The following is a 27,329-nucleotide window of genomic DNA, read 5'->3' as shown; positions in this document are numbered from 1 at the left end:
AAGTGTGTTTGTAACTAGACTTTTGAATAATACATTTTGTAAAATTCTTCTATGATCACTTCGGTGGTCAATGTGACCTTCGTGATCCGGTCAAAACTTCTAAGTTGGGTTTGGGGTGTTACAATACCCATTACTATTCTTATTTTCACATGTACACACTTGTAAGTGTAGTTTTGATTCATTCTTTCAAGTGTTGTATTGGTAAAGTGCTTAATTGTTGTATGTCTACATTCTAGATGTGATAATCCTTTCTCAATTTCATTTCTATTTTTTTGAGGATTTACTTAAGATTTTGGGTAGAAAACCTTAAAGGGGAGTGGCCATATCATGTATTTTGAAAAGATAGAGATTGTAAAGGTTAAACCTTGTCCTCAAAAGTTTCAAATTAGTGAATTTGGAAAATCCTTAATTGTGGCAAGTTAAGATAGTAAAAATAGGAAATTGAGACTGAACCATTATAAATTATTGAGTCTCTATTGATTGCTATCTTTGCTTTAAATTTTTAAAACACTAAACCCCCTCTTAGTGATTATCGAGGTTAACAATTTGTATCTGATCTAGATATCTAGAGATGGTATTACTATTATCACATCCCAAAAATCGGGCTAGTAGAATGGGATAGTAAATCGAGGGTTAGTGAATGGAAAATAGTAATTGGGTTAGATAATTAGGAATTAATTAAATAAAATATTAAAATAAATAGAATTACTAATTTTAGGATAAGAAATTAAAATTGAGTGTTTGAGAATTAATTAGGTTAAAATGGATTTTAAAAACGAGATTGGATTTGAAAATAATTTTGAAATTGACTTTAATTTAAAAACAATGCCCAATTTGGAAAAAGGAGAAAACTGGAGGTGGTTAAATGGACAATGGCCCAATAACAACCCCCACATCTCCTTCCCTCCCATTTTTCATCTTCTTCAAAAATTTTCCAAACACCAAATCAAAGTTTTTCTTTCGAAATTAGTTCATCCTTTTTTATTCCTAAGCTCTCTAAACACAAAATCTCTTTTCAATTTTGAACAACACTCATGTTTTAATTCTTAAAATCCTCAAGAGATCTTCACACGTTTTAGCTTGAATTAGCTCCATAGCTCATCGATTTTGCAAAATTAAGGTGAGATTCTAACTTTTTATTATTAAACTAAGTGATTTGTTATTTTAATTCGATATTTAAATTATTTAGTCAAGACCTCAATATATCACTTGATTTTAAGTTGATTTTTGGCTTGAAAATGGTAGATCTCGTATTTCTTGGCTAAGATTTTGTTTTAAAGTGGTTTCTAACTCATTTTGATCTAATTAAAAGGTATTTGATCTTAATTTAACAAATCCTTAATGAATTTAAGCAAATTGAATGTTTTCCCCTTTTTAAAGATCGCATAAGCTTGATTTTTCTAGAAAATTTAGGTTGGTGTAATTGCATAAAATTGATGGTTTAAATATGTAATTGAATGATATTTAGGATGTTTGGAATTGAAATTAAGGTTTAGAAACTAGATTTGAGTGGTGAAATCACATTTTCGGCAAAACTAGCTAGTTTTCAGTAAGTATGATAGATGAGTTGTGGTCTACATTTTTTATATGATTTAAATGTGTTTGAGGCTATTTATAATGTGTTTGTAAGATATTTAATGTGAATGCAAAGTGTCAGACTCGTTGGGATGTTCTACAAGTAAGGACAAATGCAAACAAAAGCTTATTTGAGTTTTTGCCATTAAAGTCAAGGTTGAAAGGTGAGTGGTTTGGTGTGCTACAATTATGCACAAATCAAAGTGTTAAAAGGGAGCTTAGGGAGCCTAATCTCCTATACTAAGTTCCATGAGTAAGTGTTTCTACCTAAACTAATGATGATTTGCAAATGATGCCTAAATGTGGTGTGTTATGTGATGTATATTGAGTTGAAAATGAAAACGTTATGTGTTTATGACTGAAAATGATATGAGTCTTGCCGATTTTATGTACACTATATGAGATCTATATGTTTTGGTTATTTGAGCATAATGTGAGCACTTGTAAGTGTATGATATGAGACTAGAATATGTGATATGAACATGAGTTGTGCGACATGTAAAAGTACGTATAAAATAGTAAGTATACATGTTTAAGTGGATATGTTGAAGGGTATATTGGTTGTGTTTGGACGGTATGCTTGCTTGTGTTCAGAGGTTACATATATGGTTGTGTTTGGAGGGTAAATGTGGTTGTGTTCGGAGGGTATATATGGTTGTGTTTGGAGGGTAACTTGTTTGTGTTTAGAGGCTATGATTGGTTGTGTTTGGTGGATGATAGCTTTATACTACTCATTATATTGGTCGTATTTGGAAATTCGGTTATCCCTTGTAATATGTTATATATATGCTTCATAATCATATTGTTCCAACATATCAATAAAAACGATATGAGTTATGCTTGATTACTTACCATGATTAATTGTGATAGTATACTTTTTTTTAACTTTGGATATTGTGACTACTTGTGGCAATCTTTGAATACTCACTCAGCATTAAAAAGTTCACACTCTTTTATGTTTAACAGTGCAAGGATATAGCTGAAATGAGGAGGAGAAGTGAGCTACCAAGTGATCCGCAGCAAGGCAATCTACCTTGAGTATGTTTGATGTGTTTCCAACTTAATAAGGAAGGCAATGTGGGATTAATCTAGAGGGTTTTTGACTTTGAACTGTTAATGGTTTGTAATTGGACATTGTGGACTCTTTAATTGGTTTGATTCGGAGCTTTTATTACTGCTTCAAATAGATGATTGAATGGTAGATTATGAATGCTTGATGAATGGTATGAGTAATTGTTCAATCAACTTGTAAGTGCAAGTTGAAGAGCCACTGGTTATTAAGGTAAGTCTTATTTGTTTTATATGTGATTTGGAAATTAATCATGAGTTTAGTATACATGAAATATAAAATTAGACAAATTATGTAAATGGTAGGTGGCCTGTGAAATAATTAAATGATGATGACTTTATGAAGAGATGCATAATGTATTAATGAATCTTCCTAAACAAGATTTATACATTTTACTCTACTCTACTATTTCCAACATTATGTAATGGTGTTTTCCAACGTTTTACTACATTACGATTTAGATTTAATCATTTGTTTTTAAATAAAATAGTTTCTAAAATCCTTTCAAATATAGCCTTTTAAATACCTTATCACTTGCATGAATGTTCAATTGAAGCTTTTAGATTATTTGCTTGTTAAAAATTCAATTTACGAATTATGCTAATGACTTGATGACCAGAGTAGCACAACAGAAGCATGACTTTAGGCTATCAAATATTCCATGAATAATTGTGTGAGGTGTGTTTGGTGATTGTGTGCTTTGTGGTGGTTTTAATGGAGAGTCACTTCGGTGACTAATGTGAGTTCGAAATTTGGGTCGAACCATCTCGGTCGGATTTGGGGTGCCACAACTACCAAGAGAAAAAAGATCTATAAGAAGCTCAAGATAGAAGCAAGATTTCAATTATATTAGGAGAATGTCATTCCGCCATGAGGCCTCCTTTACTCAATGACAACAACTATTCTTATTGGAAGACAAGAATGAAGTTATTCATCCAAGAAAATGATTATAAAGTATGGAGGGTGGTCACAAATGAGTCATTCATTCCAAAGAAAAGAGTTAACAGTGTCATTGTTATCAAGAAGGAAGATGAATGAGATAAAGTTGATATTAAGATGGTGTAACTAAATGCTAAAACCATGCACACTATATTTTGTTCCCTTGGTCCTAATGAATACAATAAGGTCTCATTGTGTGACAATGCTAAGGAGATATGGGACAAACTTAAAGCCACTTATGAAAGCACAAGTAGAGTCACAAAATCCAAAATTAGTCTCCTTGCCCTTGATTATGAGCTCTTCAAAGAAAAATTGGATGAAAGAATCAAGGAGATTTTTGACTGCTTCACCGATATCATCAATGGTCTCAAGGCTCTTGGGAAGACTTATGCCAACAAGGAGATGTTGAAGAAGATATTGAATAGTCTCACAAAATCATGGGAAGCTAAAATGGCGGCCATAGATCATTGACACTCTTTCTCTTGATGAGCTCATTGGGTCCTTGTTGACATATGAAATGAAGATCAATCATAATGCTCAAAAGACCAAGGAAGCTCAAAATAAAGTGGGGGTGACATTCAAGTCTACCACTCATGACAAAAGATGATGATTCTAGCAATGATGACGAGGAGAAGGAGATGGCTATGTTTGCAAGAAAGTTCAAAAATTCATGAAATTACAAGAAATTAGTTCAAGTGTCAGACTATTCGTCAAAATATAAAGTTTTCTTCAAATATAGAGAGATATGAACAAAAAACAAGATTTTAAAAATAGGATTAAACAAGATATTAGACAGATCCATCTTTTATTCAAGCCAAACCTTGGAAAGAAATTTTGACCTGAGTTCAACTTGATTTTATATTTTTAAATAAAATAATTATATTTATAAATTAATAAATAAAATAGAAGTATCAGGAAAAAAAATATTTCTCATTTCTTATAACTTATTCCCATTAGTTTAAAAATCGAATCCATTTACTCGAACTTAAAATTTAAAATTCAAAATTCAAAATCCTAAAACCTAATTTCTAATAAGAAAACTCTAATTGCTTCAATCACATCCACATACAATGTTAGCCGTCCAAAGCACTTATGCTTTTGTTTCCTAGTCTTTGTTTTAGGATTTTGTATTGTTTAGTTTTTATTTACGGAATAAATACTCAAGATATTTTTGTGTTACAAGGATATGAGCAATTTAGTCCCTCCCAAAATAAATAGAACAATTTAATCACTATAAAAAAGTTAACAAAAAAGAACAATTGATGATGGTGTTAAGTCATTAATGATTTCCATTCATAAACTATTAGGTTAGGCTTCAATGTAATCCCTTTCAAAATAAGTGGAGCAAATTAGTCCCTTTACCATTTAAAAGTAAGCAAATAAAGACAACTTAGTATGAATCTCGTGTGTTGGCCTAATGGTCAGGGTAATCACTGCCTTAGGTGTGGCCTAGGTTTAAGTTGCACTAGTCGCGTTGTTATTAAGGCTTTGCCCTCCTCTTATAATTCAAAAAAAAAAAGACAACTTAATATGGCATTAAGGATAAATATAGTTGTGAGAAACAACTTTATAAGGTTATCCTCATTTGACTAACTTCTAAAGACAATCTTTTTAAAAAAATATATTTATATATTTTTAATTATTATAAAAAATTAAAAAAATTAATAATTATTTCCATTTTTAAAAAGTTAAAAAATCCAATCAATTAAGTATTTATACCATAAGTTAATAACTACATAATTTATTGATAAAATACTCTTTTAAAGGTCGTGATCTTTTTTTTTCGATACAATTGAACAATTATAGTACAATGGGAAAGGGGAAAAAGGGTTTTACAAACACAAAAATCAAACCCTAAACCTCATACTAATCAAATTGAAACTCACACAAGTTTATCGTCGAGCCAATGGTGTGATTGGCTGATGGTCATGAGCAGACCTTTAAAACATTAATCATCAAATAACATTATGTGAAGATTTATATAAAAAATGTAAGTAATCAAATTTGTTGTCCAAAAATTTGAAAGGGGAAAGATAGGAGATGTAAGGGTAAATTTTTTAGTCACCACTTAAATTTATCTAGACATAAATTAAAAGCTTAGGACCAATTTTTGTGGTGACTAATTGATACATGAATAGTTTAAAGTACTAGAGAAATCGCTACACTTAGAGACGGTTGTATTTTGGTCTTTGTATTGAAAAATGGGCAACTTAGTTCTTATACATTTTGAAATGTGCAATTTAGCCCATTCGTTAAATTTTTTTTCTATAATATGATGATGTGGAAGATTAAATATATGCTGAAAATTCATTTTTATGGGTAAACTATAAAATGGTCACCAAACTATTAATTTTTTCGATTTAATCACTAGACTTTTTTACATTAAATATTTTAGTGACTCTGAGCTTTTGTGGGTTTTTTATTGGTCTAGTAACAAAACTAGCCCTCTAATATTTACACGTTCTTTCAATTTGATCCTAAATATAAAAATTCAACAAATTTAACACTCAATGTTTACAAAATTTATCATTTTAGTTCTAATTCTAAAAAATTCAATAAATTTGGCCCTTAATATTTGCAAAATCTGACAATTTAGTACCAGCTCTAAAACTTAAAAAAATTAATTTTTAGCCATTTATAACCTATTGACTAATCCGTGTGATAAATTAAAATAAAAAAAGAGAGTATCATTTTTCAAGTCACTTGCAAATTTTTTTTTTAAAAAAGTTAGGATAAAACACAAAAAAAGCATTAAAAGCGTTATCTGTTCGAGTAATAATGCAATCAATTATTTTGAATAAGTTTCAAATAAATTGGATTAGTCGAGTGTGAAACATAAATTATAGTAAAAAAAGGTTAAATATAAAATTGGTATCCAAACTTGTCCACTTCTCTCAGATTGATACTTATGGTTTTTTTTGCCTAGATTGATACCTAAACTTTTTTTCCGTCAACTATATTGGTACCCGAGCCTGACGCCATTACTTTTTTACTGACATGGCAACGCTGACCACTCGTGCGGCACCACGTGTCGTCCTTTTTTTACCTTTTTATTTTCTTTTTCATTTTCCCTTATTTTCTTCTTTTTCTTTTTCCTACATTGGCTGCCACGCTGCCTTCTTCATCTTTCTTCTTCTATTTCCTTGTTGTCAATGTCAATAAAGAGAGTTTTTTTTTCTGTTGCTAATGATTTTATATTGAGTGTATCTAGTGTCTGTTCAAATTCGTGATAATCAGTAGTAAGAACTAGAGCATGAATCTTATTTATCCAAAATAGATTCGTGTTTTTGATTTATACTTAAAGGAGAACTCCATTTTTTTTTATTCTTTCAAGGTAGGGTCCATGCTAGAAAGGATCATATAGTTTAGGCAAGTATTCTCTTTTAGTTTCATTATTAGAGAATCAATTCCTTTTTTCAAGTTTGCCCAAATCAAAAGATTTCTTATCTAAAGATTTGACTCTTTTATAATCTCCTTACTAAAATTTTTTTTAGTTCATTGATAAAACTCCAATCAGTATACAATTAATCAAAAAATAATTTTTGTGTTGTGAAAATATATATTTATTCTTTGGTTTTATATCACTGTCTTCTTCATCTCTCATTTCTGAGCTTCATGATTTTTTTATTTTTTTAAGGATAAAATTGGTCAGCAAGTATTTTGGAAAGCATACAATATGTAATAAATAAACACAAAAACAAAACAAAAAAAAATTCAAGAAAGTTGAATTTTTATTAGCATTTGGTGCATGCCCATTAGCTTCAACAGATTTTAGCCTCCCATTTTCGGAAACCCCAATTTCTTCGACAATCCCATTGTTCTTGGAATCATCTTCATCTTGTAAAGTATTAAAATCAGTCTCTAAACACGAAACCCTCTTATCCAATTCCTCGGATCTCTTCCTCAATATTTCCAAATTAGATTCAGTTTTGGCTTTCTCATTTTCAAGTTTGCAATTCTTGCTTATCAAATCGATAATTTCGTGTTCTTTCTCATACATACTCTCCACTTCCTCCAACAATCTTTTATAATTTTCCTCTGCAAACTTTCCTCTTCCCCTCACTTCTTCCCGCAACTTTAAAACCTCATCCCTTGTATCCTCCAATTCTTTCTTGCATTTCCTCAAATTGTTTGCAAAACCCATTTTTTCCAATCCCTCTTCTTCGAATTTGTAGGAAAATGAATCCTTTACCTGTTCTAATGATTCGATTTCCAACTTTGATTTCTGCTTTCTCGCCAATAATTTCCTTTCTACCATGGTGAAATCGTTGGAACGAAAAATGGATTTTGCAAGATAAATCATTTTGGGAATGCTCCAAGTACTAATATTCCCAATTTCATTGTCACCCAAATCTATTGAATTAACAATCTCATTCTTAATAACCATTATTTGTGAAACTAAAAACAAAACAAAGAAAAATGGAGATAAAGCGTTGTGAAGAAGAAGCAGAAAAGACTTTTAGAAATTATCCTTTAAAAAATCAGAAATTCTGAAGCTCAGAAATGGGAGATGAAAAAGACAATGTAGCAGCCAGGTAGCAAAAAAGAAAAAGGGAAGAAAATGAGGGAAAAAGAAAAAGAAAAAGAAAAAAAAGTATAAGGAGGAGGACATATGGCGCGACACGAGTGGCCAGCATTGCCATGTCAACAAAAAAGTAATGGCGTTAGGGTTGAGTACCAATATAGTTGATGAAAAAAGAGTTTAAGAAATAATCAGGGACAACAAAAATCATAAATACTAATCTAGGAGAAACGAATAAGTTCATATACCAATTTTATATTTAGTCCAAAAAAATTGCAAGGGCTTTAACAAATGTTATAATTAAGGGTAAACTACAAAAATAGTCACTTTTGTTTGTCTCAGACTACATTTTAGTCACTTATGTTTGAAATGTTACGTTTTAGTCACTTACGTTATCGTTTTGTTACGAAGTGATCACTCTATCGTTAAGCTCCGTTACCTCCCTAACGGCGGTCCTACGTGGCAGTCCAAATGGGTTTTAATTGTCAACTTGGATGTCCTACATAACAGTCTAAATTGAATTTTATTTAATTAAAAACCTATTTTCATCCTAACAACTAGACATCCAAGTTGGCATTTAAAACCCATTTGGACTGCCACATAGGACTTCCGTTAGGGAGGTAACGAATTTTAACAGTAGTGTGACCGCTTCGTAACAAAACGATAACATAAGTGACTAAAATGTAACATTTTAAACATAAGTGACTAAAATGTAACATTTTAAACATAAATGACTAAAATGTAATTTGAGGTAAACAAAAGTGACTATTTTTGTAGTTTACCCTAATTAATACTCAATTTAAAACATACATATTCTAAAATTAAGACAGGGCCTTTGCCAAAATCTAAAACGAAAGCTTCGTCAAATTTGACAATAGTGCCTAAAACAAACAAGTTAAAAACCGTAACTTGCCCAAGAAGTAATTTTTTTCTGCCTATCTCATCTGAAAAACATACCGCTCTTCTTTCCAATCACCTCTATCTTTCCTGACCGGTAAGTCCCTTTGCTTATGCCTCTTTTGTAAAGGATTTTTTTAATCTGTCTTAGTTCTTAATTCTTGTTTCATGCTTTTTTTTATATATAAATAAAAATTACTTGCCTTATTTGAAGGTCTGAGCTTTAAGCAAATCACTGCAGTTATTGTTGAATATATTTGTTGTTTTGGCGAACGAAGTTTGTCTACTTTTGCGGGTTCCCGGGTTATGCATGTGAAATGTTTGACAAAATGACACTAAGGAAATTTGGGTTTCTTTGAATGAGGGGGAAAAAGGTGATTTCATGACTGTATGGAGGTGAAGATTACAATAGGGTTGAGTATGGAAGTAACCGATTTTTTCTGGTTCAGTGAAGTATGCCATTGATGTTGGACTATCCTTCCTTCTGAGGAATGCCAAATGATGATGTTCATAGTTTATTCTAATTAAAAAAGCAATGAACTTTGATACTTGGACATTTATAATCTTTGTTGAGATTTTATTAATCTCAAACATTTTGGCTAGAGAAGTAGGTTCAACCGTTTTCTTTATCTCCCTGAAATGTGGAGATTGATGCTGATAATATTTCTGTTTTGCTTAATTGGCTAGTGCGCAGAGCTTGAGCTTTAAATTCTAAAAATGGAAGATGTCAAAACAGAAATACCCCCACCATCTAGATTCTTTCAGGAACATCTTAACAACTTTATACCTTCATCTCCATCTCTCATGTTGCCATTCCTTATGATATTATATTGTTTTAGATTTTGGCACAGGTTTGACTACAAATCTAATTTAAAAATGGCATTGTGTTTCCAATCGGATTTGAGTTTTCTAAAACCTTTTACCAAAACAGCATTAGAAACTTTAAATATAACAATTAAGTAATGATTTTATGTTTGATTTTTTATCTGTATTTTTATCCAAACTCTCTCTCCTACATTAGACTTTCAAGCTGAATGGATGGCAATTCCCTCTTAAGAGTGCTACTTCTTTTTTCATAGGAAAAGGTCCACTTGGCTTCCATGCAGTAATGGGTTTGAAGAACAATAAGATTAAATTACACCATTAATCACTAAATTATGAATAAAATTTTGTTTTTCGAAATTGTTTTTCTTTCATACCTTTACTTTTACCTATCAGAATCAAATAAAAAGTTTGGTTATTAGGTTTGTTTCTACGGGATTTCTTGTACTTGATTCCCCCGCTAAGTGGCACGGTGTTCCATTATTCTCGAACCCATTCGCAAACGGTACTTCTATTTCTCAGGCGTGATTGTTTTCAGTAAAATAAAGTCTCAAAGTAAAATGTTTTCCCTGTTAAATCACTTTACCCAATCTAAACCCGTAAGTAGTTTTACGAACTCAACGTTAAGGCTCCTATTGTCTTCTTCCTCTTCCAAGCCCAAACATTTTACAACTTAAATACCATCACCCACGCATATTCCTCTTCGACGGCGGCGTCTCCTCGGGTTAGTTCTGCTGTCTTCTTCTTTCTTTCCTATTATTTTCTTTCTCTCACTATGGTTTTCCTGCTTCAAATTGATTTGGAAACCCTAAACAACTCATATTTCATCCTTTTTCAGATGTAAGCTTACCCCTGTTTCCAACGGAATAACCAATTCCAACTTTTTTTTTGGGATTCTCCATTGGAATCTTTTATGAGCTTATTGGGTTAAATATATTTTTAATAGTAATTGGTATTGCTGCATTTCGAAATTTTTGAAAGGGTTGGAATTTCTTTGAAGAGCCTTTGGAATAAATGAACGAAAGGAGGAATATATTTTTCGAATTCTGAAATAAAGATGATTATTCATTTTGCATCAGAAACCTGTAAAGAGAGCTTCACCTTCAGATAGTCAATATGAACAAAAGAAAGATGAAAAGGTGACATAAAGATTTTCATGAACCATTTGGAGAAGGCACCAGCAAACCCATGACTGATTGGCTGGAATCACTTAAAAAACCCACTTTCTCAATGCATTATGATGCAATGTACTGAGATTATGATTAAAAACGAGCTGCCTTAAAGTTCAATATCTTTTTTCTTTTGCTTTTCCATGTCCTCTCCTCTCCTTGCTGGCATCTCTTCATTCATTTCCCTTTTAGATTTTATTGGTGCATTAGGATTTCAAAAGATCCCTGCTTGCAAGTTTTTTTAATTGCTTTACTTCTCTCTACTCATTTAGATCTGATTACTGATGCCTTAATTAGTCATTTGTTTGATCCAGGAATTGTTTCTTTAGGATGCTACTTTTTCTGTAGCTTACTTATGTTATTGAGTAGACTTATTGAAAAAGAAAGTGAATTATAGCGAAAATTAGGGTTCTCTTTTATGAGAGTAATGGAACTGAACAAAGAGAAAAAAATTGACAAGGGGAACAGATTTCCTTGGTGGGTTGTTTAGATTTCATTAATGAAAGAAACAACTAGTTAATCTTAGTTTGGTTCTCGGGTTTGCCCATCTCATCATTCAGCAGATGAATGCAACCACTTGTGGAGGGTGTGGGCTTCTTGTATTATGGTTTCCATTTGATAGGATGAATTCTTAATCTATCTAACAATGCTCCCAGTTTAATTTCTTAAAAGAAATTATCTGACAGTTCAGATGACTTGTTTCTTAAAACAGGAGTTTAAGAAGGCAAAGTAGCAAAGATGCAGCAGAGATTGTCGGCATCAGGGAGGCCTTCTGGTACAGATGGCTACGATTTCTCATATCGGATGGTTGTTGATTCCCGTATGTTCTTACCTCTCAAGTATTCTGATCATTTAGATAAAAAATTACTGTATCTGCCATCTTTTGAATCAAAGCCTTTGTTTCTTCTTCTTATATTTCAGCAACTTTATTAGCTTCTTTATTTCTTCCATTGGCGATTGTTTACTTTATTTGATGTTAACCTGTAGGATATCAAAAAGTAGCTCGTACAAAGTCTATTCTGCGTTCGTTTTTCTTAGTTCAGGTGTGCTACTCTTGCATTTCATAGAGAATCTACTATTGCTTTCCTTACTTTGGGGTTGACTTGAGTGTTATGGAAACATTAATTTTCTTATCTTTTAGAATATCAACTTGTCTATCCTTTTATTTACCTGTATTGCATTCTTTTATTTCAGGCTATCACACTTTTGTTGGGGCTAGTTTTGCTAATATTTCAATCTGCATCAGAGGGTTTGGCTTCCCGGGTTCTTGAAATTTCAACTACTGCTTGTGGTATCATTTCATTGAAAATAGGAGAATTAGGTAATTTGCTAACTCCCATGTTTCTGTATAATTATTTCTGAGATTGGCATATCTTTTGTTTAATGCTAGGTCTTTGTTGTTTGTTTAAGGTCGGAAACGCAGCCGAGTGAACATGTTGAGATTTTTTATGGTTGCATCTTCTATCGCTGTCTCATTATTAATGTTTTGTGCCATTCGGAAGTGTTCAGGATTCATGGTAAGGACTTCAGTTTCTTTCACATTCTTTGTTTAAAAAAAGAAGGTAAAATTGGCAGTAAATTTATTTTGTTAGCATTGATTATCACATTATTCTATATCTCCAGAAAATTAATATCACCAAAACTATAAGAAATAATGTGAAGAAAGAAATAAATTCTTGAACGACAAATAAAAATAGCTCTTCAAAGACATCTTGTCCCTCATCCAATTCCAAGCTCCTGGAACATTTTCATTGTAGATTTTAGTTAAGCAATTTTGACCATACAATGAATTAAATGCAAACTTCTGAAAAGCTTCTTTTTGGTTACTAATATAGAATGATTGTTGAATTCAGCAAATATTTAGATGATATAACATACGTTTCTTTTTTTCTAGCAATGATTATTGTGGTGAATTCATAGAATTATCTCTATTAATATTACTTTTAGTAGAAAAGATCAATATCTTTTTTAATATTTTAAGAGATGAATCCTATTATGATCTTGTGGTTGTTTGTGTGTTTTGGTAAGGCTGCCAAAAGCCCAAGTTTCTGGGAAACAATTTTGGAGCTTCCTGAGGTGGCCCTTGCTGTTGTGGGTAAGTTTTGATTGTTTTGGTAATTTTATATATATTTTTAAAGTTTATAATACTAAACATCATGGTTATTTTTTTTTATAAAAAAAAAAACTTTTTGCAGGACTGGTGTTTCATCTTTTTATCATTGGCTACACAGTTCATCTCATTGCTAACATGTCTGTCCCTAAGAGAGCTTCATAGCTTGTATAAATATAGCTGTCACAAATACCTACATCAGTGGTAAAGGCAAAAATTGCTGCTTTGTTCATTGCCTTAAAATTCATTTCCAACACCCAGAAAGCACTTATAACAGTGAAATTGTTAGGGTTGATTTGATTTCCATTGATTTATGAATTAAGCAAACTAAGCATAATCTTTTGAATTGTTTTAAATGAAAGCAAAGGTTATTATTCCTACAATTTCCTACAACATTTTGCCTATTCTATTTGTCATATGTGGATGTTAGATTCATGGACCATAACGCTATGCATGTCAAAGTTATGGAATAGAAGATATGAAGTTGGGAAGTTGGATGGGAAGAAGAGTTCATCATGATTTAGGTCTTTCCCTTTTTTCTGATAATTTTTCGAAAGACCTCATTCATAGTGATGCATTTATTGTTAAAAACAACCTCATTACGAACAATCCACAGTGACCACAAAGAAGAAGCACCACATATAAATAATTTTGAAATCTGAAGAGTGAAGTTAAATTTCTAGAAATAAAAGAAGAGGGATTAAATTTTAAATTTATGAAGAGTACAAGGGCTTATGGCATATTTTATAACTATTTTTATCTTTAAATTATAGTTTCTTAATATTATAAGAATTTATGACATATTTTAATTTTATGTATATATATCTAATTTGATTTTATCAAAATGAATATATTATAAATTAATATTTAAAATTTCAAGGTGAATCGAAAAGAGATTGGGAAAAACTAATTGGAGGAGAGGGTCAAAAATTCTTAATAAAATCAGATTTAAAGTGAAAGGTAAAGGTGAAGGTCGAGGAGTAAAAAACCATCCGCTTTATTATTATTATTATTATTATTATTATTATTATTATTATTATTATTATTATCCTCGTCTACCCTCAATTTAAAGAAACTAAAAGGAAAAATAGTTTTAATTTGTAAAAGATAATTTTTATCTTTGTATATTTTAGTTTATTTTTAATAATATTTAATATTATTTTGGTACATTAATATTATTTTTTTATACTTTTTTACATTTAAATGCATTACTTTACATTTGAATTAAAACTCGATTATCATAATTAAATTTAATAATATTTATACTATTTATTAAGTGTTTTATTGAATTGGTATCACCCTCAACTGGGTCACCAACTCAATTAAGGAAATTATGGAAATGTCTTTCTGTAATTAAAGTAAGTTATATTATTTGAGATAATTTAATCTTTTTATTGCAACTAGAAAGGATCGTATGAAACATAGATTATCCATTTTCTAATAGTTTTATGCCACGTCAGCAATTTCATTTTGAATTTCAATATTTTACTTTGGATTTGATTTTTTTCAAGATGAAAATGCTGAAATTTAGGATGAAAATATTGATATGACATTGAACTATTAGAAAAGGGTTTCAGATGATGTGGTGTTATTGTTTCATACAATCCTTTCTTTAGAGGTCAAATAGTTCATCCATTATAAAAAGTCAAAATATACCATGACTCCTTATACTCTTCGTAAATTTCTATTTTAGTCACTGTACTTTTATTTTTTTAGGAATTTATCCCATTTGTTTTTTAGATTTCAAAATTAAGGTCCAATTGATAACACTATTAAAATTATTTTGTTAAATTCAAATTTATTTTTTTTAGTTACATGACCATCAAGTGAGAATTAATTTTAAAATGGCAGACCAACAAATTTAACAGAAAAAATTTAATATTGTTACCAATTAAACCTAAATTTTGAAATCTGAAATGTAAAAGAACTAAAGTACTAGAAATAAAAGTACAAAGACTAAATTTTAATTTTTACGAAGAATACAAATCCTTGTCACATGTTTTAACCTTATAAAAGTATCAATATATTCATTATACGTTAAATCTTAAAGCAAACGGTTAGAACTAGTCTGCAATTCAACATTAAAAAACAATTAAAATATACTTTTAAGTCCCTGTATTCTTCGTACATTTAAAATTTAATCATTTTACTTTTATTTCAAAGAATTTAATCTTTTTATTACATTTACTTATGCCTATGCGGAGGGACAAGTTAACTCACGAAATCATAAGTCATATGTAACCCGGAAGTATTTCACTAGGCTGTGCGGAGGGACAAGTTAACTCACGAAGGCGTAGCGTTTACTTCCACTTAAACGGACGAAGCTCGGGTAGAGAGCTCATTTTATGAAAGAATGCAATTGCACGGTGTGTGGGGAGAAACTCACAAACCTTTTTTATTTTTACTAAAAAAAACTAAAACAGTAAAATTTAGAGCTGAAAAGCAAAAGGATAAAATGAGTTAGAAAAATATTTACAACATGATGTAGATGCATGACTTTTCAAAAAAAAAAATTCAAAGATCACGATTAAATGTTAATTTGAACAAGGAATTCTAAAAATTTTGACAACACGCGATTAACATCAGACTCGACTCTCAAAATTAATATCCCTAGTTGAGTCGCCAGCTGTAGCGACCTAAAAATTTGCACGGGCGCTAGTCGAGGCGATTATTGAAAATTTGAAAACAGAGTCTCAATTTTTTTTAAAAAAAAGAGGAGTCGCCACCGATCCTTTTTCTAGGTGTGATCGGACACCTACTAAATTATCTTTTTAAAAGAAAAAATTATTTTTAAAATTTTCTAAAAAAAGAGTCAATTTTAGGTCCACAAAATCCAGAGAAAATTAGGGTTCGGGAGTCAATTACGCACGAGGAAGGTATTAGCACCCTCGTGACACCCAAAATTGATATCTCGTTAAGCGCGCGTTGTCTTAATTTTTAAAAATACGAGTTCAATTTAATATTTAATCATGATCCGATTTTCTAAAAAAATGAGAATTTTGATAAATTACATATTATTGAATTATATATATTTTAAAAATGAAATGCCGATAATTTACAAATAATCACAAAAATAAACATTTTATTTTAAAATGCAGGGATTTTTGAATTTCTTGATTTTTAGGTCATGCCGTATTTAACAAAAAATCAATGACATCCACCCAACATAGCAGCGAAATCAATGATTTAATGCTAAATCGGTTCGTTAACTAATATTAAAAAAATTATTTAAAATAAAAAAATAAAAAAATTGTAAAATAAAATATTTCAAAAAAAAGCTATTTAAAAATACTAATTTAATTAAAATGGGATAATATTTAAATACAGGGACTAAATAAATAAATAAATAAATCAAGAATTTACTGAAAACCCAAGGTTACGGGCTTGATCGAATGGGCTACACGACTCGGGCTCTTTTTTTTCCCTTTTTTCTTTTCTTTTTTTTCTACTGCTGGGCTAGGCTGGCTGCTGCTGGCCTGCTTGCTACTGGGCTGGGCGATGTTAGGCCTGCTGCTACTGCTAGGTTGGCCTGCTAGGCGCTGCTGGGCCTAGACTGGAGTGGGCCTGCTAGGTGCTAGGTCAGACCTCTGCTGGGCTGCTTGCTATTGGGCCTTTGCTGGGTTAGGCCTGCTACCTTTTATTTTTTTTCTTTTTTTTGGGTCATATATGGGCTTGCTGAAAATGGGCTTGCTGTTTGCTCGGCGTTGGGCCTGCTGGATGTTGAGTTGGGCGCTGGGTTGGAACGGATTGTGGGTCGGGTCAGATCTGAGTCGGGTCAGGTCGGGTCGACCCGACTGCTCTTTATTTTTTTCTTTTTCCTCTTCTTCCTTTCTTTTCCTTTTCCTCTTTTCAAACCCTAGGCCATTTTTTTCGCCGCCGATTCTTGCTCTCAGTGGTGCAACAGCGGTCGCGGTGGTAAAGGGCGGCGGTGGGCACGACCGTGCTATTTTTTTGATTTTTTTCTTGCACTCTTTTGATTTTTTTTCCTTTGGCTTGCTTGTGTTTGGCGATAATGGTGTGACGGCTGAGTGGTAAAGGGCAGCGGTGGGTACGGCGGTGGGGCAGCGTGTTTTTTTTTGCTACTGTTTTTGTTGTTTTTTTCCTTTGATTTTGTTTGCTTTTTTGTTCTTTTTTTTTGTTGATTGGCTCCTTTTTTGGTTACTTCTTGGTGTTTTATTGCTGATTTTCTCTCCTTGCAGGTAGAACCTGAGGAGGGGGGCCACCACCCATACCGACCGCCGGAAATCGTAGAGCGTAGGTGCGCAAATCGCGCCCTTGTGCTAGAAGGACTGGATTGTAAATGATGCAAAAATTTTGGGGACAAAATGTAATTTTATGAAAATTTAAGGTTAAAAGGTAATTTTAGGAAAATTAAGGGGTTAATATGTAATTTTAGGAAAATTTAAGGGTCAAAATATAATTTTAAGAAAGTTAAGGGGTTAAAATGTAATTTTAAATTTTGTAATTTTTTATTTTGATATTATTATTTAAAATTAATAAAATATAAAAATAAAGACAAAACACTAATGGCTAAAGCCTAAACAAGCCCAATTATCCAAACACAATGGGCCCGATCATTGGGCCCGTACAATCCCAAACCCATAATTTAAAAAAACACGAAATTTGAATCGGACAAAATACAGTGATTACAGATGACAATTCTAGTTCAAACCAGCTTGAAAAAGGTTGTTACCGGGAAAAAGCCTGAGAATCCAAATTAAACAGAATGGGAAGAGTTTGATGAAAAGGCATTGTCTGCAATCCAGTTGTGCCTCGCAAATACAGTATTGCAAGAGGTATTGAAGGAGAAGACCTCATCTGCCTTGTGGAAAAGGTTAGAAACTCTTTATGCGACTAAGTCTCTAGCTAACCGTTTAGTGTTGAAATAACATCTATTTACATTTCGCATGAATGAAAGTGAGCTTCTTAGATATCACATCAGTCAATTCATTACTCTTTTAAATGATTTAAAGAACGTTGAGGTTTGTATTGATGATGAAGATCAGACTATGCTATTATTGTGCTCTTTACCCCATTCATACAAGCCTTTCAGGGAGACCCTAATTTATGGCAGAGACAAACTCTCGTTCGAAGATGTGAAGGGTCATTTGTTGAGTAGGGACAAACTTAAAAATGAGTTTAGTTTGGATAGCAAGGCAGATAGGCAAGCTTCCGTTTTGGTAGCATCAAAGAAACGAGACAAAAGGTGTTGCTATTGTAAAAAGTTAGGTCACGTCAAAGCAGATTGTTATAAATTGCGAAATAAAAGAGTTGTTGAGAGTAACGAGGAAGATGTAGCTGGTACTAATTTGGTTGAGGAAAGCGGTGATAATTTCTTGTTAGTGTCAACGAGCGATAACTCCAAGCTCATGTCCGAGTGGATCCTAGATTCGAGATGTTCTTTCCACATGTGTCTCAATAGAGAATGGTTCTCCACATACAGTTTGGTTGAAGGTGGAGTTGTGCGCATGGGAATCGATTCATCTAGTAAGGTAATTGGTGTTTCATCTATTTATCATTGGCTACACTGTTCATCTCATTGCTAACATGTCTGTCCCTAAGGGAGCTTCATAGCTTGTATAAATATAGCTGTCACAAATACCTACATCAGTGGTAAAGGCAAAAATTGTTGTTTTGTTCATTGCCTTAAAACTTCATTTCCAACACCCAGAAAGCATTTATAACAGTGAAATTGTTAGGGTTGATTTGATTTCCATTGATTTATGAATTAAGCAAACTAAGCATAATCTTTTGAATTGTTTTAAATGAAAGCAAAGGTTATTATTCCTACAATTTCCTACAACATTTTGCCTACTCTATTTGTCATATGTGGATGTTATTTTCATGGACCATAACACTATGCATGTCAAAGTTATGGAATAGAAGATATGAAGTTGGGAAGTTGGATAAGAAGAAGAGTTCATCATGATTTAGGTCTTTCCTTTTTTTCTGATAACTTTCCTTAAATGCTTGAGCCACCTCATCCATAGTGATGCATTTATTGTTAAAAACAACCTCATTACGAACAATCCACAATGACCACAAAGAAGCACAACATATAAATAATTTTGAAATCTGAAAAGTGGAGTTAAATTTCTAGAAATAAAAGAAGAGGGATTAAATTTTAAATTTATGAAGAGTACAAGGGCTTATGGCATATTTTATAACTATTTTTATCTTTAAATTATAGTTTCTTAATATTATAAGAATTTATGACATATTTTAATTTTATAAATATTTTTTATAATTTATTTTAATTTTGTGTATATATATCAAATTTAATTTTATCAAAATGAATATATTATAAATTAATATTTAAAATTTCAAGGTGAATCGAAACGAGATTAGGAAAAACTAATTGGAGGAGAGGGACAAAAATTCTTAATAAAATTATATTTAAAGCGAAAGGTAAAGGTAAAGGTCGAAGAGTAAAAAACCACCCGCTTTATTATTATTATTATTATTATCATTATTATTATTATTATTATTATTATTATTATCCTCGTCTACCCCCAATTTAAAGAAACTAAAAGGAAAAATAGTTTTAATTTATAAAAGATCATTTTTATCTTTGTATATTTTAGTTTATTTTTAATCTTTATACTGTAATATTTAATATTATTTTGGTACATTAATATTATTTTTTTATACTTTTTTACATTTAAATGCTTTATTTTACATTTGAATTAAAACTCGATTATCATAATTAAATTTAATAATATTTATACTATTTATTAAGTGTTTTATTGAGTTGGTATCATCTTCAACTGGGTCAGGAAATTATAAAAATGTCTTTCTATAATTAAAATAAGTTATATTATTTGAGATAATTTAATCTTTTTATTGCAACGAGAAAGGATTGTATGAAACATAGATTATCCATTTTCTAATAGTTTTATGCCACGTCATCAATTTCATTCTGAATTTCAATGTTTTACTTTGGATTTGATTTTTTTCAAGATGAAAATGCTGAAATTTAGGATGAAAATATTGATATGACATTGAACTATTGGAAAAGGGTTTCGAGTGATGTGGCATTATTGTTTCATACAATGTTTTCTCTATAGGTCAAATAGTTTGTAACACCCCCTAACCTGAATCCGTCGCCGAATTAAGGTTACGAGGTATTACTAATCAAAACACGGTTCAGAACAGTCATTCATTACAATTCAAGTACAAAGTAATATAATCTCTTTTACAATTTTTTTTTCGAGCTCAACTAATAACCATCCTCTTATTCCTACTAGTCAAATTCGTAAAATTGAATCACATAGTCATTATTTACCAATTAGAACCGTACCTAAATAACCAACCAATCAATCATAAAACATATTCATTCTTTGTCATCATTTAATCATAAAAAACTTCACCTATCATAATAAGCATGCTAAACACATAGCTAATATATATACACTTCAATTACCATGATTCATCTCATAACATAATCCTAAACACAACTCTATCATATATACCATTTCCAAGCCAACTCACATGGCTAGAATTATAATTCAAAATATACCAAAAGTTCACTAGCCTATACATGCCATATACCATATATACAAAGCTTCAAAAGTACTAACAAGATGATCGATAGTGTGATGACGAGCTAGCTTCGATAATCTATAAAACAGTGGAAGAATGCACAAAGTAAGCTTTGGAAACTTAGTAAGCCATAAGCAAATAAATCATTTCAATGATATTTATAATTCAATTCAACTCAAATAAATTCATAAACATATAACTAACTCATATAAATTCATATTATTACATTAAGTACTAAACTTACCTTTATATTTCATAAACATATAACTTCACACATACCTGAACCATTCAACTGAAATTCACATTCGGATTTGTTAAGAGCACACATAAATCATATAAAGCTCGTATAAAGCCATATCCCGGATATGGTCTTACATGTTAACGCATATCGATGTCACTGTCCCAGACATGGTCTTACACGTTTTTTTACTTCGATGCCAAGGTCCCAGACATAGTCTTACACGAAATCACACCTCCGAAGTCATAATATCATGTCATCAATATCAAATACATTTTCTAAGGTTCATTTAGAGCTATCGACTTCGTAATTAAATCATTTCATACACGAAACCAGTCATCCAATGCTCAAATCAATTCAACCATATATATATTCATATACGAATCAAATTCGACAATGTATAATCATATACAAATCAATTTGGCAATGTATAACCATATATGAATAAAGTTCAGCAATGTATAATCATATACGAATTAATTTGGCAATGTATAACCATATATAAATCAAGTTCGGCAATGTATAATCATATACGAATTAATTCAGCAACTTATATCCATATACAATTCAATTTCAATAATGTATACCATATACAAATTAATTTCATCAAAGTATAATCATATACGAATCAATTTGGCAACTTATCTTCATAGACAAATCAATTTCGATAATGTATAACCATATACAAATAAATTTCAGCAATATACGAATTAATTCGGCAACTTATATCCATATACAATTCAATTTCAACAATGTGTAACCATATACAAATTAATTTCAGCAAAGTATAATCATATACAAATCAATTTGGCAACTTATCTTCATATGCAAATCAATTTCGATAATGTATAACCATATACAAATAAGTTTCAGCAATGTATAATTATATACGAATCAGTTCGGCAACTTATCTTCATATACAAATCAATTTCGATAATGTATAACCATATACAAATAAATTTCAGCAATGTATAATTATATACGAATTAATTCGGCAATGTATAAAACAATCAAATTCGACAATATATATATCTATAATTAATCAAATTCGGCCATGTATATAACATTTACATTTAAAGTCAAAAACATTTATTTGCTTATGAACTTACATAATTTGGAAACGAACGGATCGGAATGACTATTCGACAACTTTCGATTTTCCTCGATCCAAATCCGATTTCTTACTTTCTTGATCTAAATAAATTCAAATTTAACTTATTTAAAGACATATTCATTCAATTTCATCCAAAAACACATAAATGGTAATTTTTCACTTTAGCCCCTGACATTTCATATTTTTACAATTTAGTCCCTATTTCACAAAATCACAAATTACACAAAATTTCAATACACCCATGCTTAGCCGAATTTATTAAAGGTCCCTAGCAGCCCAAAACTTGCATTTATTTCACATTTTAACCACTCAATTTACACATTTCTCAATTTAATCCCTATTTGACATTTTCATCAAAAATCACTTTATAAAATATGAAAATCTAACATCAAATATTCATATTTGACCATTAAAAATTAAAGAACACATAAGCTCATCAATGGAAACTATCAAAATCTTTAACAGTTTTGAAATCGAAGACACGGGTTAGCTAGTGCTAGTTGCAACGACTCCAAAAACATAAAAATCATTAAAAATGGAACAAAAATACTCACCATGCACCCAAGGATACCATGGCCGAACCTTGATAGCTTAAATGGTGTTCTCCCTTACCCAAAATCGGTTGAAGATGGTGAAGAAAGATGATAACTATTTATTGTTTTATTTAATTTATCTTTATTTACTAATGTACAATAATGCCATTAATGAAATTATTAGAAAATCATATAATCGATGACCATTTATGTCATTATCCACTAACTATGGTCTAATCGCACAATAAGGACCTCACATTTAATTAATCATAGCAATTGAGCACTTTAACAAATAGTATGCAACTTTTGTATTTTACGCGATTAAGTCCTTTTATCAAATTAACTAACCAATTGGTAAAATTAAATCACGAAATTTTCTCACATATCAAATAACAGGCTGTAAACACCAAAAATAATATTAAAATAAATTTACGATCTCATATTTGTAGTTCCGAAACCACTGCTTCGATTTAGCTAAAACTAGGCTGTTACATAGTTCATCTATTATAAAAAGTCAAAATATACCATGACTCCTTATACTCTTCGTAAATTTCTAGTTTAGTCACTGTACTTTTATTTTTTTAGGAATTTAGCCCATTTATTTTTTAGATTTCAAAATTCAGGTCTAACTGATAACACTATTAAAATTATTTTGTTGAATTCAAATTTATTAAAAAATTATTATTTTTAGTTACATGACCTTAAGTGAGAATTAATTTCAAAATGGCAGACCAACAAATTTAACAGAAAAAATTTAATATTGTTACCAATTAAACCTAAATTTTGAAATTTGAAAAGTAAAAGAACTAAAGTACTGGAAATAAAAGTACAGAGACTAAATTTTAATTTTTACGAAGAATACAAATCCTTGTGACATGTTTTAACCTTATAAAAGTATCAATATATTCATTAAACGTTAAATTTTAAAGCAAACGGTTGGAACTAGTCTGCAATTCAACATTAAAAAATAATTAAAATATACTTTTAAGTCCTTGTATTCTTCGTACATTTGGAATTTAATCCTTTACTTTTATTTCAAAGAATTTAATCTTTTTATTAGATTTATAAATGTAAGTCCAGTTATTAAGACTGTTAAAATTTTTTTATTAGATTCAAATTCATTACAACATCATTTTTCAAGGGTGCATGTACTTGAGAGGTCCCTTTATTATAGGGACCTGATCAAATTAGTCACTCTACCATTAAATGGATCAATTTAGACCGTGTATTATTAAAAAGAATCAAATAAAGCCAAATTGGAATTGAATTAACATTTATTTTTTAAACAATGTCATTTACTATTTAGTAGAGTTATTATTTTTAAAGTTTTTATAGTTCTATAAATGCAATTTTTTGTTTGGAATTGAACTACAACTGAAAAAAATTCAAGATATTTTTTTATAGAACAAAAGTTAGCTCTGTTACAATTTAGACTTATTTGATTCTTTTTAATAATATAAAGACTAAATTGAACTATTAAATAATAGGATTGATTTGATCCAATTCCCATAATACAGGGAGTTCTAAGGTACTTTAACCTTTTTAAAGATCATTATTACTAAGCGAGTTTATTTAAAAAAAAATTCAAAATTTTAATTGAATAAATTTAACAAAAAAAATATTTATCTGTGTTAAAATGAAACTTGTTTTATTATTATTATTATTATTATTATTATTATAAGGTTCAAAACAAGGAAACCAACTTGCAGGGTAAGTTACAGAGTATACTTGTGTCCTTTCAAGTCCGATGACAATGAGAGGCCTCAGAAAGCTAATGCTCAGTGCTGAAAATGGAGAATCAGATGAAGAAGAAAAAAGGGTCTCTCACTGTTCATCCAACCATCAAATACTGTTAGTTGGTGAAGGGGATTTCTCTTTTTCTTTGAGTTTGGCCAATGCTTTTGCCTCTGCCTCTAACATTTGTGCTTCTTCCTTAGACTCCTATGGTAATCAAACACACCCTTTTCTTTATAAAGTGTTTTATTGCTTTAGATATTTACACCAAAGTTTCTTTCTTTCTTTTTTCCATAATGGTGTGCGGTTTTGTTCCTCTTTATGAAGAATCAAGAAAGGGTTTGACATTTTTCTTTTAATTTAGTTGTTAAGAAATTTTTTTGATTTTACTGATATTTTGGTTAAATAGATATTTTGGTGAAGAAATACAAGAATGCAATTTCAAATTTGGAAAATCTTGAGAAGCTAGGGGCATGCTTACTACATGAAGTGGATGCAACCAAAATGAAGCATCATACTGACTTAGCCAACCGAAAGTTTGATCGAATCATCTTCAATTTTCCACATGCTGGCTTTCATGGAAAGGAAGATAATCCCCATATGATTCGGTAAATTTCCTCTTTGCAATTTCATATATGATTCTGGGATTGCTTTCTCATGTTTCTAGATGTGTATTTAGTGTCCAGGATATTTATTTTCATGCATGGCATCTTCTAATATTTTCGTATCATTAATGTCTTTGCTATCCTTTTTAGTTATACCCAAGTTTTTAAAGATACATAAATGGATAGAGCAAATTTACATGAATTTCTGCCGTTATTTGAGTGTTGAATATGTTGGTCTTACGATTCTCTACATAGAGGGTCCTTGAAGGGTCATATCTTTATACCTATGTCTAGAAATGTGTCAGGTTCAAGTGTCTGACACGATTGCTTGAAGAATAAAATGAAGCGTCTGAGCGACATAATGGTAGTGTACTAATATTTCTATGTGTCATTTTCGCTTTTCATCCGTGATGTGATTAAATAAGTGTCTTTACTGCACTTCGTCCTAGGAATTAGGAGGATCAAACATTTTATTCCTTTTCCATTTGGAGGGAGTTAAACCATGAATGTTGTCATAAAATGACAGGAAGTTCATACTTACTGTATATTCCAAATCTGAGATGTGATATTGATGCTTGTATTCAAGTATCAAGAGATCATATGTAAGTATTTAGTTGTCCCTTTGGCTTCCACAATCCACACTCTGTTTTTCACAATATTGTTGTACTAAAACAGGATGCATAGGAACCTTGTACAAGGTTTCTTTAGGAGTGCAAGGGGCATGCTTCGAGCTAATGGTGAAATTCATGTAAACCACAAGACCAATGCTCCGTTTTCCCTATGGAATCTTAAGAAATTAGCTTCTGGGTGCTTTCTGGCATTGATTCAGTGTGTAGATTTCATTGTAGAAGATTACCCAGGTTATCACAACAAGAGAGGGAATGGTTCAAGATGTGATGAACCCTTTCCTCTTGGCAAGAGCAGCACCTTCAAATTTGGCTTTTTCCCTAGAGCTAAGAAGGCGTCTAAAGCAACCAAAAGATGGGGTTCAATGTGTAACAAATCTCAGCATTTTCAAACCATTTCAATGCCAATGCAGCTGCGTTCAACTTCTGATTTCAACTATCATCGAAGGAATCATACTGTGAATCGCATCCCACTGCGTGTTAAACTGCATCCTGTCATCCCTAACCAGAATCAATACTCTGGGGTCTTCGATAGAAACTTTAATGGTTTGGTCCAAACATGTCAAGCGAATTGCCTGAGGTCTGATTTTGATGCAAGATATGATGATCTAGGAAGCTTGAGGCATGGTCTTGACAGACAATTGGTAGAGGTGCCAAGAACCTTGAATGGTAACTCGTATTACATGCATGAGCACAAGCCAGCGAGGCATAGTGTTGACAGACAAATGGTAGAGATGCCAGGAGCCTTGAATGGTAACTTGTACTACATGCATGAGCATGAGCATGAACTTGCCCGTATTAGCAATTCGAGGCCTCATCTTCACAGGGCGCTTGCATGTCCAACCTACCAGCTGAAAGTACCTAATACTCGGGATGTTCTCCGTTTGTAAATGCATGGAGTCTTCTGCTTTTTTGTGTGCATCAGCATAAAATGACGAGTACATACAACTTGTGATGCTGACCATGTAAAGTCAGAAATGCTTAACCTTCCTCTGAAACTAGTTTTCTTTTGTCTATGGAACATACAATGTAATGCTTAAGTACGGGTATCTTTGGTTGCTTTGCTTTACTTGATGTTTAGTGCCCAACTAATTCTAAATTCATATGATTATTGACTACATCTAAACAAGTTGCATGCTTTGCTTTACTTGATGTTTAGTGCCTAACTAATTCTAAATTCATATGATTATTGACTACATCTAAACAAGTTGTATGCTTACATGAATACTCTCCTCAAATGATAAGTGGATACATTCTTGGCAGAGTAAAAGTACTGCCAAACTCCTGTATTTAAGGGTGAATTGTATTTTGGTCTTTTTTATTAAAAAAATAGCATACTTGTTCATATATATTTAGAAACTTGAAAATTAGTTCATCCTTTAAATTTTATTTATTAAATAATGATGAAAAATTATTTTTTATGGGTAAACCATAAAAATAATCACCCAACCATATCTTTCGTTCTATCATAATCACCTAACTATTAATTTTTTTAATTTAATCACTAAAATTTTTGAAATTAAATATTTTAGCTACTGTGAATTGATGTGAATTTTTTTTATTGGTTTAGTAACAAAATTAGCCAGCTAATGTTTACACATTCTATCAATTTGATCCTAAATATAAAAATTCAACAAATTTAGCCCTCAATGTTTACAAAATTTGTCATTTTAGTTCTAATTTTAAAATTTTTAACAAATTTGACCCTCAACATTTACAAAATTTATCAATTTAACCCCAAAACTTGTACTTAAGCCTTACATCGTATGTTCCATAGACAAAAGATAACTAGTTTCAGAGGAAGGTTAAGCATTTCTGACTTACATGGTCAGCA

At 31.0% G+C, this 27,329-nt stretch overlaps 2 protein-coding genes across 3 annotated transcripts; both read left to right on the top strand.

The window, feature by feature from the left end:
- The first annotated feature begins 8,933 nt into the window (after nucleotides 1-8,933).
- Nucleotides 8,934-13,483, top strand: LOC107922153 (uncharacterized). 2 transcript variants are annotated; one of them, XM_016852032.2, is made up of 7 exons: nucleotides 8,934-9,099; nucleotides 11,706-11,813; nucleotides 11,981-12,036; nucleotides 12,188-12,314; nucleotides 12,404-12,510; nucleotides 13,022-13,088; nucleotides 13,189-13,483. In XM_016852032.2, exons 2-7 carry the CDS (start codon nucleotides 11,732-11,734, stop codon nucleotides 13,266-13,268), a joined length of 519 nt encoding a protein of 172 aa, XP_016707521.1. In that variant the 5' UTR covers nucleotides 8,934-9,099; nucleotides 11,706-11,731; the 3' UTR covers nucleotides 13,269-13,483. The 2 variants fall into 2 exon arrangements, with proteins under 2 accessions (XP_016707521.1, XP_016707520.1); XM_016852031.2 differs by lacking the exon at nucleotides 8,934-9,099 and adding an exon at nucleotides 9,980-10,548.
- A 10,740-nt stretch (nucleotides 13,484-24,223) lies between these two features.
- Nucleotides 24,224-26,564, top strand: LOC107921324 (heavy metal-associated isoprenylated plant protein 41). The gene is made up of 3 exons (XM_016851199.2): nucleotides 24,224-24,476; nucleotides 24,674-24,872; nucleotides 25,545-26,564. Exons 1-3 carry the CDS (start codon nucleotides 24,278-24,280, stop codon nucleotides 26,383-26,385), a joined length of 1,239 nt encoding a protein of 412 aa, XP_016706688.1. The 5' UTR covers nucleotides 24,224-24,277; the 3' UTR covers nucleotides 26,386-26,564.
- Nucleotides 26,565-27,329: the final 765 nt, after the last annotated feature.

The sequence above is a fragment of the Gossypium hirsutum genome, chromosome D01, assembly GCF_007990345.1.
Source record: "Gossypium hirsutum isolate 1008001.06 chromosome D01, Gossypium_hirsutum_v2.1, whole genome shotgun sequence".
Lineage (NCBI taxonomy): Eukaryota > Viridiplantae > Streptophyta > Magnoliopsida > Malvales > Malvaceae > Gossypium > Gossypium hirsutum.
Note: the sequence above shows the minus strand (reverse complement) of the source record. Positions and strands in the feature narration are given on the sequence as shown.

Excerpts from the sequence above, each read along its gene's own strand:
- LOC107922153 (XM_016852032.2), top strand. The coding sequence starts at position 11,732 with ATGCAGCAGAGATTGTCGGCATCAGGGAGGCCTTCTGGTACAGATGGC. Across the intron at positions 12,037-12,187 it reads GTTCGTTTTTCTTAGTTCAG|GCTATCACACTTTTGTTGGG; the intron begins GTGTGCTACTCT and ends CTTTTATTTCAG. Across the intron at positions 12,511-13,021 it reads GGAAGTGTTCAGGATTCATG|GCTGCCAAAAGCCCAAGTTT; the intron begins GTAAGGACTTCA and ends TGTTTTGGTAAG.
- LOC107921324 (XM_016851199.2), top strand. The coding sequence starts at position 24,278 with ATGACAATGAGAGGCCTCAGAAAGCTAATGCTCAGTGCTGAAAATGGA. Across the intron at positions 24,477-24,673 it reads TTCTTCCTTAGACTCCTATG|ATATTTTGGTGAAGAAATAC; the intron begins GTAATCAAACAC and ends TTGGTTAAATAG. Across the intron at positions 24,873-25,544 it reads GATAATCCCCATATGATTCG|GATGCATAGGAACCTTGTAC; the intron begins GTAAATTTCCTC and ends GTACTAAAACAG.